We start from the raw sequence: 18,182 nt of genomic DNA on the forward strand, positions 1-18,182 counted from the left end.
ATGCCTTCTGGGCTCCTTCGTCCTCGGGTGGCAGTGGGGGTGCCGAGGGAACCACGCTGGTTTCTACCTCAGGAGGCGGTGCTTTAATAAAGCTGCCGTTTGGTGGCATTGCCGCTATTGCAGTGACGGCAGCCCTTGCCTCATTCTTTAGCCCTTCTAGGGCGTTAGCCATCACTTTCCAGGTGGCCTCTACCCCCGCTATACACTTTTGGACCTCCTGATCGTGGAGTTCATTTAGCAAGTCTCCAATCTCCCTCCAAAGTGCCCGTGCGGTGATAGCAGATGGGGAGTAGGAAGGTCCCTGTGCAGAGGGGGTGCTGGAAGAGAGTCCCATTTTTAGTGATAATTGAAGGATAATGGATCTTCTTACCCAAATGCCGGTTGTCGTTTGCCTTGGGTCAGGTCCTGGTTTTTTTTTTTTTTTTTTCTTGATCCGACGGAAATTTGGGCTAGACCAAGGTCTATGCCCGCATTCTCCACCAGATGTAGCCGGAAAGGAGTCTCTTGTCTGGGATTGAAGCGTCGATACGATGATATAGACTTGTAGGATGTGATCCGAGTTTATTGCCCACAGTGTGGAACTAGCGAAGATGGTCTGCTGCTATAGAAGCAACCAGCCGCTCTCTAAGCTAGCTCTAGAATGAGCTGCCTTGGTGGGTGTGAGCCTCACTATTTATTGGCCCCATGGTCTTGCACATGCTTCATAGGGGCCCTGCCCTGACTGGGCACAGGTGGAGTTGATAGCGGCTCATACCCACTTCTTGATGATCAGAGGCACCTGGTCGCTCTGTTCCACTACAGAAAGACAGGCGAGCTTTGAACAACCTGCTGCTCAAAGCAGCACCCAGGGGAGAGGAATCTGAATGAACAAAGAGTATTCTCCGCGCTGGAGACTTTAGCAGCCATCTTTTTAAAAGCATTTGCACAGGCTGCCAATGCAGGAGTCCCCATCCCTGGAGGTGTCCAACAAAGGGACAGCTGCGGTGCTTGGGGAGATGATGGGGTGGTGCCAGGGGTGTAGGACTGACACCTGGACTCAGTGATCTTGAAGATCTTTTCCAGCCACGACGGTTCCCTGATTCCGTGAGTCTTCAGGCATGTTCCAGCACCTGCCTGGGCACACCTGACCCTGCTTCCAGGTGACAAGGGGACCCTTTGTGACATCCCCCCACTGCACAGGCCCAGCTGCTGGAGACAGGTGAGTGAGGGGCCTTTGGCTGCTTTGCTGTGCTCCTGTATGGCAGTGGTTTCTGGGCACATCCCCGGCCTGATCTGGGCCAGTCCCCTCTTTGTGTCCCCCTTCCCAGGGCTGGCTCTGTCCTCAGGAACTGGCATGTGGCTGGGTGCTGGGTCGGGCCCTTCATTCTCTCCTGCCAGCACCTTCAGCTCACCCTCCTCCCTCGCTCTGTTAGATTCCTGGTCTGCCTCCAGCAGACATCCGGATCCTCTACCAGCTGAGGACAAGGATGGTCAGGAGGGCTTTGAGGACTCAGGGAGGTACCTATAGAGACTGCCACCTGCCTTGTGCCTGCTCCAGCTGAGGAGGTGGCTGTCAGCAGAGGGGTGGCTGAGCAGGGCCCACAGAGCCTTTGCTGTCCTGCCCTCCCCGGCTCTCCCTCGGCCCCCGCAGGCAGGAGGGGCGGCAGCGATGCCGGCAGCGCCTGCCAGGGAGCCGGGCAGGAGCCTGGTGCTCAGCACACGGCGTTTGTGCCAGGCTGCTCCTCCACTGCTCCAGCAGCACAGAAATTGTCTGCTTCACACAGGCAAGAGAAATGCGGGACAGAGTCACGCTGCACAGCATCCGGAAGAGACTGGAGGACAGCTGCAGAGACATCAGGTTGCAGGGCCTGCTCCTCCTCAGAGAGATTACAGCTGCTCCCATGACAGCGGACAGAGCCATCAACACCGCTCTGGTGCTGGGGCCAAAGCTCCCACCCCTCTTTGATGATGTAAGGCTGCTCTGGGACCTGACCCCGCAGAGGGGCCGGGGCAAGGACAGCTGCCCTCCAGCCCAGCCCCACGGGCAGCTCTTGGGCAGGGCTGCTGCCCTCTTCATGTTCCTGGGCTCTGCTGGGAGGGCTTCTGGGCTCTGGAGCCCAGCACAGCCTCTCCTTGGCAGGATGAGGCCTCTGCTGCCCCCAGCCCCACCACCCCGCAGCATCTCCCCACTCAGAACCACGGGAACTGTGGGTAGGGAGAGGCTGTTGCTACAGTTCCCTGTCTTCCTTCCTTCCTCTCTCCCAGGAGCCCAGCCAGGTGCAGGAGCTCTCCATCAGCCTCTTTGGAGAGATGATGGGGGCTGTGGTGTGCAGACAGAAGAGATAGGTGGAGAAGTTAATCCGGAGGGCCCTGGTCTCTCTCTTGCTCAGAATGCATGACAGCACTGAGAGTGTGGCCGAGGTACAGACTTCAGAGCTGTCCCCCTGCTTTGTCCTTCCCTCTGCCCCAGCCCTGGCAGCAGCTCAGCAGCTGTGAAAAATAAGGGTTTAAAATTGTAGGTTATTGTTTTGTTGAGTGTATCTTTCAGTTTGGTAGTGTTTGTTTGGTCAGTTTGTTGAGACAGTTTGTTGTATCCTGTTGTTTTGGGGTGTATTTGTAAGTGTATGTTTAAGGAACAAAAGCCAGACAAACAGGAGGAGTGGCCGACTGCAGGGGCCCGCGAAACGGACGTAACATGAAACCATTCCCCTCAGCAGCAGAGCGAAGCCCGCGAAACGTGAAACCGTTCCCATCGACAACAGAGAGAAGCCCGCGAAGCACGAACCAGTGGTGGGAGAGCCCGCGGTTTGGGAACCAATGATGAACTGATGGGAGACTGAGGGGAAGGGCTTTGTGAAAAGTATAAAGGGCCGGCTTCACCTTATTGAAGGTGCGAGCCGGTGGTGGGGCTGCGGCCCCCCCGGCTGCCCAGCGTGCTGCAGCACGCTGCTTTACTTACATCTCTCTCAATAAAAAGTTTTTGAATCATGTCAGCGTTTTTGACAAATTGGTGCCGTGACTCGGATCCTGAGACTCTGTGCTGCGGAGCTTTTCTCCTGGGTGGGCGCCCCATTCGCATTTTTGCGAGTGGACCTGGGGTTCAGCTCAGTGCCACAGATCTCAGAGATCATACCGAGAATCGAGAGAGATGTAAGTAAAGAAATTTTGTAGGATCCTACCGTAAATCATGTGCATGAAGACCCCGGGCAAAGACTCGCAGGAGATGAGTGAGTATTAAGGTGTTCTGTCCGGTTGGGGAGGGTTTCCCCCGGCTGGGGAGGATTATTTTCCTCCGGCCGGGGACGGTTTCCTCCGGTCGGGGATGGTTTCTCTGGCTGGGGATGCCTCCGGCCGGTGCTCAGGCCGGAGACGGTTTCCTCCGGCCGGTGTTTGGCCGGGGATGGTTTCCTCCGGCCGGTGCTCAGGCCGGGGACGGTTTCCTCCGGCGGTGGTCGGCCGGGGATGGTTTCCTCCGGCCAGTGTCTGGCTGGGGATGCCTCCGGACGGTGTCCGGCCGGGGATGGTTTTCCCTCGGTCTGGGGTTCGGGGATGGTTTCCTCCGGCCAGTGCTCGGCCGGGGATGCCTCCGGCTGGTGCTCAGCCGGGGACGGTTTCCTCCGGCCAGTGCTCGGCCGGGGATGGTTTCCTCCGGCCGGTGTCTGGCCGGGGATGGTTTTCCCTCGGTCTGGGGTTTCTCAGGCCGGAGACGGTTTCCTCCGGCCGGTGTCCGGCCGGGGATGGTTTTCCCTCGGTCTGGGGTTCCTCAGGCCGGGGTCGGTTTCCTCCGGCCGGTGCTTGGCCGGGGACGGTTTCCTCTGGCCGGTGTCTGGCTGGGGATGCCTCCGGGCGGTGTCCGGCCGGGGATGGTTTTCCCTCGGTCTGGGGCTCCTCAGGCCGGGGACGGATGCCTCCGGCTTCTCCGGCCGGGGACGGTTTCCTCCGGCTGGTGTCCTGCCGGGGATGCCTCCGGCCGGTGCTCAGGCCGGGGACGGTTTCCTCCGGCCAGTGCTCGGCCGGGGATGCCTCTGGCTGGTGCTCAGCCGGGGACGGTTTCCTCCGGCCAGTGCTCGGCCGGGGATGGTTTCCTCCGGACGGTGTCCGGCCGGGGATGCCTCCGGACGGTGCTCAGGCCGGGGACGGTTTCCTCCGGCTGGTGTCCGGCCGGGGATGCCTCCGGCCGGTGCTCAGCCGGGGATGGTTTCCTCCAGCCTGTGCTCGGCCGGGGACGGTCCGGGGACGGTTTTCCCTCGGCTTGGGAGGTTTATTTTTCTCCAGCCGGGGAGGGTTTGGCTCCTCCAGTTGGGGGGGGACCGGTTCCCAAGGTGCGCCTGATTGAGATTTGAGTGAATGAGACGTCCTGAAGGGCGAAGCGAGTGCGGACCTCCTTGTAGTGCGGTTCTCAGAGCCCGCGAGGGACTGAGCCACGAACGGAGGGAAGCGTTTGAATTGTATGAAAGAAGGTACCTTGGAGGATAGGCCAAGAGGAGAGTGGGCCCATGTTTGGGATGTTTCCCCTGATGGCCCATTGGGGCTCGTGTTGGGGTGCTGGGGGATTTCCCCAGGAACAGAAGTTAGGCGGCAGCGGTGGCGGCTCGGCTGTCGCTGGGGTCGGCACACGGTTCCGCCGGAGTGGTCCTGGGGACTGCCCCGGGCCGGCGCCCCGCCTCGGCCGGTGCCTAAACGGGTGCTGCGGCAGCGGCGCGGCTGTTGCCGGGGTCGGCACGCGGTTCTGCCGAGGAGTGGCCCTGGGGATTGTTCAGGGCCTGCGCCCGGGCTCGGCCGGTGCCTAAACGAGTGCAGCAGCAGCGGTGGCGGCGCGCCCGTCGCTGGGGTTGGCACGCGGTTCCGCCGAGGAGTGGTCCTGGGGACTGCCCCGGGGCCGGCGTCCTGCCTCGGCCGGTGCCTAAACGAGGGCCAAAAGAAAAAAAAAAAAAAAAAAAAACCCTGCCGAATGACTAGAAAGATTGCAGACACAGCTGTTGGTCGCGGCAGAGAAAAAACAAACAAAAAAAAACAAACCGTAACTTTGAGGTTTTGTTATGCGCGTTCCTTGATTGTCGACTTAAAGGGCGAGTTAAACGGTGCCCCCTTTCTCGGGAAGGGAGGATTGGAGGCTGTTAATTCAAGGGTTGTTGGAGCCCTGTATATCTCCCCGGAACACAAGAAATCTGCCTTAATTTCTTAAGCCTTCCTAAAATTTTTGGTTGTAGATCTGTTAAGAGTTTGCTTTTTCTGTTTTTAAGAATTGCCTCCAATATTATGAGCAATCTGTTATAGAACTTTGTAAATCCCTTGGTTCTGATTGTGGATCTTTCTTTTGTGATTACTCTGTTAAATTGTTTTGTGGATTGCACCTAATCGTGTCCAGGATAAGACGCAAATTAAGCTCACCCCAGGAACCGGGTAAATTGACCTGTGTCCCTTGAAGAGTGCTGCTTGCTGCCGAGAAGATGGCATTCCCCGGCGTTCCTTGCCAAAGAACGGCCGGCGGAGAGGCAGAAGAGTACATGTGGTGGGGAATCACAGGATGGAGGTTAATCCTATTGGTGCCCTGTTGCGTATGCGGTAGGCCTTATTGCTACTATCCTGGACATTATTACTGTGCGTATTGGGGTTGTCCTGACATTCTTGCAACAAAACAATAAAAATTGAAAGGGGGGATTGTGAAAAATAAGGGTTTAAAATTGTAGGTTATTGTTTTGTTGAGTGTATCTTTCAGTTTGGTAGTGTTTGTTTGGTCAGTTTGTTGAGACAGTTTGTTGTATCCTGTTGTTTTGGGGTGTATTTGTAAGTGTATGTTTAAGGAACAAAAGCCAGACAAACAGGAGGAGTGGCCGACTGCAGGGGCCCGCGAAACGGACGTAACATGAAACCATTCCCCTCAGCAGCAGAGCGAAGCCCGCGAAACGTGAAACCGTTCCCATCGACAACAGAGAGAAGCCCGCGAAGCACGAACCAGTGGTGGGAGAGCCCGCGGTTTGGGAACCAATGATGAACTGATGGGAGACTGAGGGGAAGGGCTTTGTGAAAAGTATAAAGGGCCGGCTTCACCTTATTGAAGGTGCGAGCCGGTGGTGGGGCTGCGGCCCCCCCGGCCGCCCAGCGTGCTGCAGCACGCTGCTTTACTTACATCTCTCTCAATAAAAAGTTTTTGAATCATGTCAGCGTTTTTGACAGCAGCTCTTGCCCATCTCTCTGCTGCTGGCTGGCAGAGCATGACACCTGAGCTGGTGGCTGCCCCGTGTCCCTGCCTCGGGCACTGAATCCCCATCCTTCAGGCTCTGTCCCCAGCTGCCTCTTCCCAGAAGGAGCTGGGGACACTTTGCAGCCTTGCCCAAAGGAGGGGGGTGAGAGGTCTCCTTCTCCCAGCTGTGGTGCCAGCTCCCACCCTGTGCTGCTTTGCAGGCCTCTGGAAAAGCCCTCCTCACAGCTGCAAAGTTCCTGGGCTGGAGGAAGCTCAAGAGACAGGTCGGGAACCAGCAGAAGTGTAGGACTGGGGAGACCCTGGTGAGGACAAGCCCCAGGTGCCAGGGCCTGGGCTGGACAAGGGCTGCCCCATGTGCCCAGGGTGTGGATGTGCAGCTCTTTGTGGCTGGCCCTGCTCCAGAGCGGAACACACAGCCTGGAGCTCAGTGCCCCTTGCCCTTCCCTTTCCCATTGTTCCCTTTTCCCTTTTCGCTTCACAAGAAGAGGGGAAAAGCAGTAACACACGGGGTACGGAACAAAAATGGCAATCTGTACAAATCCGTACACAACCCGGTCTGGATGCTGGCAGGGATGGGTGCCTGAGGGTCCCTGCGGATGGCTGACTCAGGAGGGGGCTCCAGGGCTCTGCCCAGCACCCGATGGATGTGGATTCCCATGGGGACCCAGCTCTGGGGAAAGGAGCGCAGGGAAGCGGCAGCAGCGAAGCAAGGGGCGGGCGAAAGAGAGGGCGGGCTCCCGGCAGGCGATGGGAGGGAACATGGAGCCCTCTGCGCTCCGCCCCTCCCCGAGGCTGCAGCCCCTGCTGCTTGAGTTCTTCCTCCAGCTATGGCACCCCCCGTGTGTCTGCCCTGACTTTTGTCCACCCTGTCTCACTCTGTGTCGCATTCCCTCCCCGTGTCCCCTCCGTGTGTCACCTTCCGTCTCCCTCCTCCTGTCACATTGTCTCGCCCCCTGTCTCACCCCATGTCCCTGCCCGTGTCCCCTCCGTAACCTTCCCTCAGTTTTACCCCCCCCCAGTGTGTCACCCCCCTCTGTCCAGGTCACCAACAGGCGTGTGCGCGGCACGTGCCAACCGTGTAAGATGCGTGTACCAGGCACGCGCCAGGCGTGTAAGGTGTGTGTGCCGGGAGTGTTCCAGGTTTGTCCCACGTGCATGAGAGGTGTGTGAAAAGCGTGTGCCAAGCATGTGAGACATGTGCACCAGGCGTGTACCCAGCGCCTGAGATGTGTGCGAGAAGCTCGTGCCAGCCATGTGAGATGCATGTGCCAACCGTGTGCCAGGCGTGTGAGCTGTGTGTGCCTGGCTTTTGAGAAGCATCTGCCAAGCATGTACCTGTGTCCTAGTTTGGTCCAGGATAAAGGTGATTTTCTGTCTTGTCATTCTGCTTTCAGCTCAGTCTCTCCTAAGTAGCTGCACTTGCTGAAATTTCACAGCCAGTTTCTCAGACAGTGTCTGCTGCTGGGACTGATAACACTCGATGTTTATAGTTACAGCTGGAGACTGGTGTGCAGAACCAAGGACACTGCTCAGTTCTGGAAAACATCTTTTGCTCCAGAAAGAGAAAAGGAGTAAAGAGGTCACACCACAACCCTCCTTTAGGGAGGGGCAGACAAGAGAAATGACCAAAATTGACCAAACGGAGTATTCCATCCCATACACCTCATCCTCAGTATAAGTTTGAGGGATCACGAGGGTCAAACCTCTTCCTGCTTCCCCTTCTTCTCCTGTCCCTGTTTGCTTCAGCATCCTGGGAGGATTCCATCCCTTCCTCTGCCTGTGCTCCTGATCCATACCAGCCTGAATCTGTGTGTTCCTGCCTCCAGCTCCACACTGCTGCCGATTCCAGAAGTCCAGCCTGGACTTTCCCAGGGCTGCCCTGCAGCCTCGGTGGTGATGTGAGAGTTATTGGGGTAGAGGGGGGAGGAACATGGGATCAATTTTCCTGTATATCTGTATATATTTAGTAATTTTTCCTTTTTATCATTACTGTTTCATTAAAGCTGTGTAGTTTAGTTTCCAACCCATAGGTCTCTCTCTCTTATCCTTCTCCTTCCTTTATCAGGGAGGTGAGGGGGATAAGTGTATGACACTGAGGCACGGTCACTGCTTGCCAGGAGGACTTTGGATCCCTGATGGCACTGTGACCCTCATCATCTTGTGAACTTCCCACCCACCACATCACCCACCTCTTCAATCCAGACATCCCCAGTCTGGCTACAACAGGACAATGGTAAAGCATGGCAAAGGGCTTGCTAAAGGCCAGCTGCACCCCAGGCCTTTCTGTCCCCTGCCCACTCTGCTTCAGCAATCCCCTCTTTGTCCTTCACCTGCCTGCAGCAGGATGGACCCCATCACTGTCCCAGGGACTGAGGTCATAGAATCATGGAATCCTCGAATGTTAGGGGTTGAAAGGGACCTCTAGAGATCATCCAGTCCAACCCCTCTGCCAAAGCAGGATCACCCAGGGCAGGCCACACAGGAACACATCCAGGGATGTGTTGAAAGTCTCCAAAAAAGGAGACTCCACAGCCTCTCTGGGCAGCCTGTTCCAGTGCTCCCACAACCTCACAGTGAAGAAGTTTTTCCTCATGTTGAGGTGGAACTTCCTATGTTGTAGCTTAAACCCATTATTCCTTGTCCTATTAACGGGCCTATTAGAGATTGACCTATTCCTTTTGATACCCACCCCTCAGATATTTATAGGCATTCATAAGATCCAGTATAAGCCTTCTTTTCTCATGGCTAAAAAGCCCTAATTCTCTCAATCTTTCTTCATAGGAGAGATGTTCGTGTTCCTTAATCATCCCCCTATCTCTCCCTTGGACTGTCTTCAGCAGATCCCTGCCTCTTGAACAACTGGATCCAGTATTTCAGGTGTGGTCTCACAATGGCAGAGGGGTATGAAAACCTCCCTAGATATGCTGGACGCACTTTTCCTGATGCACCCCAGGACACCATTGGCCCTCTTGGCCACAAGGGACCATTGTTGACCCATGGAGAATTTCCTGTACACTGGGACTCCAGATTTTTCTCCATGGAGCTCTTTTCCAGCAGAATGTCCCCTAATCTGCACTGGTGGTTGCTGTTATTCCCACCCAGATTCAGGACTCTACACTTGTCCTTATTGAATTGGATGAAGCTCACCCTTGCCCAGTTCTCCAGCCTGTCCAGATCCCATGGAGAGCAGCACAGCCTTCTGGTATCTCAGCCACCTGTCCCAACTTTGGATCATCAGGAACTTGCTGAGGGTACACACCATCCCCTCATCCAGGTCGTTGATGAAGAGATTGACCAAAACTGGACCCAGTATTGATCCCTGGGGAACACCACTGGTCACAGGCCTCCATCTTGACTCTGTGCCACTCATCACAACACTCTGAACTCTCTTGCTGAGACTGTTACCAGTCCACCTGGCAGTCCATTCATCTGTCCATCTGTCCCTTATTTCTTGAGTTTTGTTATGAGGATGTTATGGGAGACAGTGTCTAAAGCTTTACTGAAGTCAAGGTATATGACATCCACTGCTCTCCCTTCATCTGCCCATTAGGCCTTCCCTTTGCAGAAGGATGTCAGGTTAGTCAAGCAAGATTTCTCCTTAGTAAATCCATGTTGGCTGCTCCTGAGAACCTTCTTTGTGTTTGCACACTCAAGGTTTTGAATATTCTGTAAGGCAGGACTTCTCCTTTCCTACACAGTACTGAGCTACATCTATCATTGCAGAGACCTGGAATCCCCTTAGTTTCAACACACATTTTCTCCTTCCTCTCTTTCATCCTCCTGTGTCATATTGACTGTAGCACAATGGACCTTCCAGTGCCTCCAGGGCTCCTAGTGGAATTCTGAAGAGGGACTGCTTGCAAAGACCTGGACTGATAGGATGGAAGGCAATGGGTTTAAGAGAGAGAAGAGTGGATTTGGATTGAAAGTTAGGAACAAGTTCTTTATCATAAGGGTACTGAATAAAATGGCACATGTTGCCCAGTAAGGTGGTTGAGGACTCAAGCCTGGAGATTTTCAAGGTCAGGCTTGAGGAGGCTCTGCTAACCTGATCTAGTTGAGGCTGTCCCTGATTACTGAAGTTTAAATGGATGATCATGAGAGGTTCCTTCCAAAAAAATATTTCTGTGATTCTGTGATTCTATGATTATATGATTTTCGGACACCTCAATAACCAGGGAGAGTGTGCAGACATATCCCAAAATGGGGTTTGGGGACCCCAAAAAAATGCCCAGTCTACACAGGTTAGTGGGTCAAGATCCAGTGCTGTGCAGACTTGTAGAGCAGTATCCTGCTCTACTTCAGGGAGTGCCTGAAGGGTGGATTTGGGCATGGTGGAGATTTTCTTCACACTGGGAAACAACTTAGGCAAGAAAGAATGGCCCAAAGGGCAGCTGGGGATGCCTGGAGGGGAGAGCAGAAGAAAGAAATGTCACTGCAAGGGCCATGCTGGGGAACACCACATCCCCCAGAAGGAGCCTGGATCAGCCCAAGGCTCTGTGTGCCAAGGCAGAGGCAGGGAGGACACAGAGATGTCAGGAGAGGAAGGGGACAGCAAGGTGGGGCAGGCGGGTGAAGGAGCAGAGCCTGCAGGGCAAGAGGCACAGGGGATGGGACAGCCCAGGACAGACTGTGCTGGAGAGGAGAGAGGGAAAAGGTGTGGAAAAGCTGGAGGCAGACTTGGCAGAGCCAAGCTCTCCATGCCTTTGCTGATTGCAGGGTTGTCCTACAGGGGGACCCAGGCACATGCCAAAAAACTTTGGAAACTTTGGACTCTGCCTTGGACTTTCTTGTGGAGAAAGAAGCTTCTGCAGCTTCCTCTCCTTGCCTCTTGAGCAATTGTCATGGGCTCAGCATCAACCCCCCAGAGGGCTCATTACAGATCTGAGCTGGGCTCCTGGGATGGAGGGAGCTGCTGGCAAGTAGGCAGTGCTGCAGAGAGAGAGCTCTGGGCAGGAGCAGCTCCTCTGCAGAGCGCAGCAGGGCTGAGGACACTGCCAGGGTATCTGGGGGAGATGAGCAAGGCAGAGAGAGCTTCAAGGGGGTGAAGATGGAGGGGATAAGTGCCAGCTGAGTGGAGGAGAACCTTCCCAGCTTCTGACATGGTGAGTGTCTGGTGCAGGGCAGTGAAGCTGGTGCAGTTCCTGGAGGCATCTCCTAAAGCTGCAGAGCCAGAGCTGCTGGGAGCTGTAAGGGGGGAAGTGGGTGGAGGTGGAAGGGGAATTGTGAAGAGGAGTGAGGGGGTGTGTGCAGGCAGGGGTGCCCAGGGCTGTCCTTCAGAGCAGGGTCCTGCAGCCCAGGGGCTGTGTGCTGGGGCAGGGACTCTGCTGCCTGCCTGCCTGCCAGGGGCAGCTCTCAGCCTGCTTGGGGAGCTCCCTGGTGCTGGCAGAAGCTGTGGCTGGCAGGAGACAGGGAGCACAGGGCAGGCTCCTGGTGCTGGTGAGAGAGGGATGAATTGCTCAGGGCTGCTCACAGCTCCAGCTGATGCCCAGAAGATTTCTGAGGGGCCTTTTCAGGAGTCCCTTCAGGGCAGGGCTTTCCTGCTCCTGGCTGGGCTCTCCTCAGGCTCTGCTTCCACTTGTCTCTCCAGGACATGGAAAGCTCTTTCTGCACTATGCAGAAGGCACACAGACCCCAGTTCTCCCCAGCCCTTGTCTGAGCTGCTCCTGAGCCCCTGCACAGCCAGAGATGCCCCTGGACAGGTCCTGCTGCTGCCAAGGAGGGGTCTGCAGGGCAGAGCTGAGCACTCAGGGGGTGGGATGGGGGCTCTGAGCACTGACAGAGAGGAGATCAAGGGACAGAAAGAGCTGCAGGCAGCAGAGATGGGCAGGAATGGAGAGGGAGCTGCTGCCTGGAAGATGATGGCAGGGGGGTTTCCTGCACCTCCCAGCCATCCCCTGCAGAGCTGCTGCCCTCCCTAGAGCTAAACCCTGCTCTCTGTCACACAGCACAGTCCCCCAACCCTTATGATCATGGGCACTGAATTCTGAGCATCCTTCCAGCAACCCTGCGCACCAGAGAGGAGAAGTGCTGGAGTCTCTGCCTGTGTCTCCCTGTCCCGACTCTCTTGGCAGCAGAACTTTGGCAGGTTCCCCTCTTGCCCCTGCTGCTGCTGCCCTTGTTTTTCCCTTTCTTTCTGCTGGGCTAAGGGGAGGGAGCATTTAGGATACCTCATTTAAGGATCTTGTCCTCTTTGTGCAGCTGAGAGCAGGACTGATGGACAGAGCGGCTGTCCTCACTCTGCACTAAGGGACAGTCCCTCTGCCTCTCAGCAACCTTAAGGTTTCACTTGCAGAGCAGCAGAAATGCCAGGGGCTTCTGCATTAAAATGCTCTTCCTGTGTGTGGGAGAAACTGGACCAGACCAATCCATTCAGAGTCCTTTCAGCTCTGCTCTGCAGGCTGTATATTGAGGGTGACAATGCTGAAAAGCTATTTAATATCAAGAATAGATTTAATCTGAGATCCCCCCTGCTCCTTTTTACCAGTTGGTGTATGGCAGCACTGACCCCTCCCACTCCTTTATGGACATGAAACAAGGATAAGCCAGGGTGTTTAAAAGGGGCATGCCAAAGTTTTTCATGAAACAGGAAAAGCAAATTTGTGAATATCTAGGAAAAACTTAGTAATGTAAAGAAACACTGCTCTAAATTCTCCCTTTTTTTTCTTTCAGTGATAGATCTATATCCCTAGTGGCATCAGATGTCCAACAGCAGCTCCATCAGGCAGTTCCTCCTCCTGGCATTTGCAGACAGGCGGGAGCTGCAGCTCTTGCACTTCTGGCTCTTCCTGGGCATCTACCTGGCTGCCCTCCTGGGCAACGGCCTCATCATCACCACCATCGCCTGTGACCACCACCTCCACACCCCCATGTACTTCTTCCTCCTCAACCTCTCCCTCCTCGACCTGGGATCCATCTCCACCACTCTGCCCAAAGCCATGGCCAATTCCCTCTGGGACAACACAGACATCTCCTACAAGGGATGTGCTGCACAGCTTTTTTTCTTTCTCTTCTTCATCACAGCTGAGTACTGTCTCCTGACCATCATGTCCTACGACCGCTACGTGGCCATCTGCAAACCCCTGCACTACGGGACCCTCCTGGGCAGCAGAGCTTGTGTCCACATGGCAGCAGCTGCCTGGGGCTCTGGGTTTCTCTATTCTCTGCTGCACACAGCCAATACATTTTCCCTGCCCCTCTGCCAGGGCAATGCCCTGGACCAGTTCTTCTGTGAAATCCCCCAGATCCTCAAGCTCTCCTGCTCACACTCCTACCTCAGGGAAATTGGGCTTCTTGTATTAGGTTGTTTCTTAGCTTTTGGCTGTTTTGTTTTCATCGTGGTGTCCTATGTGGAGATCTTCAGGGCTGTGCTGAGGATCCCCTCTGAGCAGGGAAGGCACAAAGCCATTTCCACGTGCCTCCCTCACCTGGTCGTGGTCTCCCTGTTCGTCAGCACAGCCATCTTCACCTACTTGAAGCCCCCCTCCATCTCCTTCCCACTCCTGGATCTAGTGGTGTCATTTCTGTACTCAGTGGTTCCTCCAGCAGTGAACCCCCTCATCTACAGCATGAGGAACCAGGAGCTCAAAAGTGAATTTTTAAAACTGATCACTATATGTTTTTTAAAAAAAATTAACTGAGTTACTTTTACTGCAACTCATTCATATTGTAACTCAGTACACACCCAGCCAGCCATCACCCATTTCTTTTCTTATTTATGCACATATAAGAATTTAAATTGTTTTGTCCTTTCTCATTATTTTTCTGTCCAGATTTTCTTTGACTTTCATTAAGAGCTTTCCTTTTTCGGTGTATTTAAATAGAATAAAGAAACTTTGAGTGTCTTGTTTTCTTGAATGCCTTTCTTTGAGACCCTCTCTGGAGCTGCAGGGCAGTGCCTGTGTGCAGAGGTGAAGGGGAAAGAGTCCTGGCACAATCATAGAATCATAGAATCATAGAATTGGCTGGGTTGGAAGGGACCTCAGAGATCATCGAGTCCAACCCTTGAACCACCGTTGCGGTTGCTAGACCATGGCACTGAGTGCCACATCCAGTCTCTTTTTAAATATCTCCAGGGACGGAGAATCCACTACTGCCCTGGGCAGCCCATTCCAATGGCTGATCACCCTCTCTGTAAAGAAATTCTTTCTAATCTCCAACCTAAACTTCCCCTGGCACAACTTAAGACCATGCCCTCTTGTCTTGTTGAAAGTCGTCTGGCAAAAGAGACCAAACCACACCTGGCTACAACCGCCTTTCAGGGAGTTGTAGAGAGCGATGTGGTCTCCCTTTAGCTGCCTCTTCTTTAGGCTGAACAGCCCCAGCTCCCTCAGCCTCTCCTCATAGGGTCTGTGCTCGAGTCCCTTCACCAGCCTGGTTGCCCTCCTTTGGACCTGCTCCAGGACCTCAATCTCCTTCCTGAACTGAGGGGCCCAGAACTGGACACAGGACTCAAGGTGTGGCCTCACCAGGGCTGAGTACAGGGGCAGAATCACTTCCTTGGACCTGCTGGCCACGCTGTTCCTGATCCAGGCCAGGATGCCATTGGCCTTCTTGGCCACCTGGGCACACTGCTGGCTCATGTTCAGCTTCCTGTCAATCCAGACTCCCAGGTCCCTTTCTGCCTGGCTGCTCTCCAACCACTCTGTGCCCAGCCTGGAGCTCCCCATGGGGTTGTTGTGGCCAAAGTGCAGGACCCGGCACTTGGCCTTGTTGAACCTCATCCTGTTGGAATCAGCCCAACTCTCCAGTCTGTCCAGGTCCCTCTGCAGAGCCCTCCTGCCTTCCAGTTGATCCACACTCCCCCCCAGCTTAGTGTCATCTGTGAATTTGCTGATGATGGACTCAATCCCCTCATCTAAATCATCAATAAAGATATTGGACAGAACTGGGCCTAACACTGATCCTTGGGGGACACCACTAGTGACCAGCTGCCAACTGGATGCAGCCCCGTTCAGCACCACTCTCTGGGCCCGTTCCAGCCAGTTCTTACCCCAGCACAGGGTGCTCCTGTCCAAGCTGTGGGCTGACAGCTTTTTCAGGAGGATGTTGTGGGAGATGGTGTCAAACGCTTTGCTGAAGTCCAGGTAGACCACATCCACAGCCTTCCCCTCATCCACCAGTCGGGTCACCTGATCATAAAAGGAGATCAGGCATGATCAGGCATGCCCTTCCTAACCCCGTGCTGGCTGGAAACAACAGAGCTGTCACTTTGACCTCAGTCCCAGGGAGGTTGATGCAGCAGATCATCCTGGTTGGATAGCCATGCCCAAAGAGTTGAGGTCAATGGAGTTAAATCCAGCTGGTGTGGGGGTTCACGAGTGGTGTCTCCCTGGGCTCAATGCTGGGGCTGCTCCTTTTGAGCATCTTTATCAACGACCTAGATGAGGGGATAGAGTGCACCCTGATTAAATCTGCAGGTGACACTAAGCTGGGTGGAAGTGTTGATGTACCTGAGGGTAGGGAGGCTCTGCAGAGGGATCTGGACAGGCTTGATGGATGGGCCAAGGCCATGTGCATGAGTTTCACTAAGGCCAAATGTCGGGTCCTGCACTTGGGCCACACCAACCCCCAGCAGCACTACAGGCTTGGGGAGGAGTGGCTGGAGAGCTGCCCAGCAGAGAGGGACCTGGGGGTGCTGATTGACAGCTGGATGAACATGAGCCATAAGTGTACCCAGGTGGCCAAGAAGGCCACCACCACCCTGGCCTGATTCAGGAAGAGTGTGACCAGCAGGGCCAGGGAGGTGATCTTACCCTTGTCCTCAGCCTTGGTGAGGCTGCACCTCGAGCACTGTGTGCAGTTTTGGGCACCACAAGATAGGAAGGACATGGAGGTGCTGGAGAGGGTGCAGAGAAGGGAACCAAACTGATCAGGGGTTTGGAGAACAGGACTTATGAAGAGGGGCTGAGGGAACTGGGGTTGATCAGCTTAGAGAAGAGGAGGCTGAGGGGAGACCTCATTGCTCTCTACAACTACCTCAAAGGAGGTGGTAGTGAGACAGACGCTGGGCTCTTCTCTCTTGTTACCAGTGACAGGAGAAGGATAAATGGGTTAAAGCTCAACCAGGGGTGGTTCAGGTTAGATAACAGGAAAAACTTCTTCACAGAAAGAGTTGTTCAGCATTGGAACAGGCTGCCCAAGGAGGTGGTGGGGGCACCATCCCTGGAGGTGTTCAAAAGACAGGTAGAGGAAGAGCTTGTAGTGGGTGGTTTAGTGGTTAGGGGTTGTAGAGTGGACAGCTGGACTCAATGATCTTTTTAGGTCTTTCCAACTTTGATGATTCTTTGATTCTAGGGAGGGAGATCTCTGTTATTTCTATATCTCTATTATTTCATCATCACTGTGCCCAAGATGGCCTCCAACCATCACATCAGCCACAAGTCCTTCTCTGTTTAGAAACAGGAGGTTCATTGCAGTGTCTTCTCTGGTTGGTTGCCTCACAAGTGTGTCAGGAAGGTCTCTTCCACACACTCCAGGAATTTCCAGAACCTGTTCCCTCTCTGCTGTGCTGTATTTCCAGCAGACGTGTGGGAAGGTGAAGTGAGAACAAGGTCTCAGCTATTGCAGTTCTACTTCATCTGCCTCTCCATCCTAGATGGGTCCTCTAGAGCTATGTTGGTTCCTACTGATAGGACTGGACACATTTTGACATCCCAAATACGGAAGAAATTTTTGAAAAAACAACCTCTGTAATTAGCAATAGGGAGAATGAAAAGGTCAGGAACTATGCCCCCTCCATAAAAGAGAAAAAGGGAAAAGTGTAATTATTAACAATGTCCAGGAGATGGCATCCAAAGAACGGAGATGTCTCCTGCACTGGTTTTTCATAAGAGAAATGGTAAGAACTGTAATTATTAACAGTCTGCAGGAGGTGGCACATGAAGTGGGGAGGAGATGTTCATGCTGGCTGCAGGTCCCGGGTCAGTGTCACCATCAATGCCACAAAGCACAGCCCAACGATGCCCTGGAGCAGGCTCCAGAGCTGACAGCCAGCACATCAAGGAGAGAGGAAGGTGTGACATCCCACAGCTCTAAGAACAGCTCTGAGACCAAACCAACCAACATTGTCACCAGCAACTCTTAAACCCATACAGGGAATAATTATAACTAATTTGTTTTAACATGCTCTGATCAGATCTGGTGTTATCTCAGCCCTTTGTGCCCCACGTTGGGCCCAAATAAAGACTGTTGAGGTTGAACACCAGCCAGGCCCTGAGAACCACGCAGCTGTTCCCTCACAGACCAACAGTGGGATGGAGGAAAATATAAGAATATTTATGGATGGAGCTAAAAATGTCTTAATTATTGAAGTAAGATACAATTAAATATATATATATATTTATTTTTTCAGTAATTCTAATGCTAGTTCTAGTGGCCCCCAGAGCACTGCCTGGTGGGAGAGCCTGACCTTTTCTTGGCCTCAGCTGGAGACTCTTTTCATTTGGATTCCCTGGCCCCCACCTCCCCTTCTCCCCTCTTCACTTGCAGAGCCCCCGGGCAAACCCAGTGCGGTGGGGCCAGGGCCGGTGGGAGGCAGAGGGGGCACGGCTGGCACCCGTGAGGCAGTGGGAGTGGGTGTCCCCCCTTTTTGTGTTGAGTTTTCTTCCAAAGCCAGGACATTCTGTCCGTGCTGGGTGATGCCAAGAACGACCATTCCCTTTCTTAGGGGGAAATGCAAAGTGCAGCCTGCAGGGCGTTCTTGATGGCAGTGCAGAAAGCAGCTGCCGTAGGAAAGAGAGGCTGCTGCGGGCTTTTGGAAAGGGACACTTGTCATGCATTGCTCCTCCTGCCCCTAAGGGAAGGTGTCCTGCAGGCAGGGCAGGAACGGGCTCGCTGCCGCTGCCCCCATCCCCTCACTGTGGGACAGGACAATCGCTGCCAGCGCTCGGGGCTCCCCGCAGAGACCCCGATGATGCTGGTGCCATGCGGGGTGGGTGGGTGGGGATGAAGTGGCAGCGTGGGGACAGGAGGGAGCTGAACGAGCAGCAGCTGCTGG

The 18,182-nt window shown here is 54.3% G+C and overlaps 1 protein-coding gene across 1 annotated transcript; it reads left to right on the forward strand.

Moving 5' to 3' along the window:
• Positions 1–12,885: 12,885 nt before the first annotated feature.
• Positions 12,886–13,824, forward strand: LOC115600319 (olfactory receptor 14A16-like). The gene has a single exon (XM_030468694.1). It carries the CDS (start codon positions 12,886–12,888, stop codon positions 13,822–13,824), a length of 939 nt encoding a protein of 312 aa, XP_030324554.1.
• The last annotated feature ends 4,358 nt before the right edge of the window (positions 13,825–18,182 follow it).

This window comes from Calypte anna, unplaced genomic scaffold (assembly GCF_003957555.1).
Source record: "Calypte anna isolate BGI_N300 unplaced genomic scaffold, bCalAnn1_v1.p scaffold_232_arrow_ctg1, whole genome shotgun sequence".
NCBI classification, from domain to species: domain Eukaryota; kingdom Metazoa; phylum Chordata; class Aves; order Apodiformes; family Trochilidae; genus Calypte; species Calypte anna.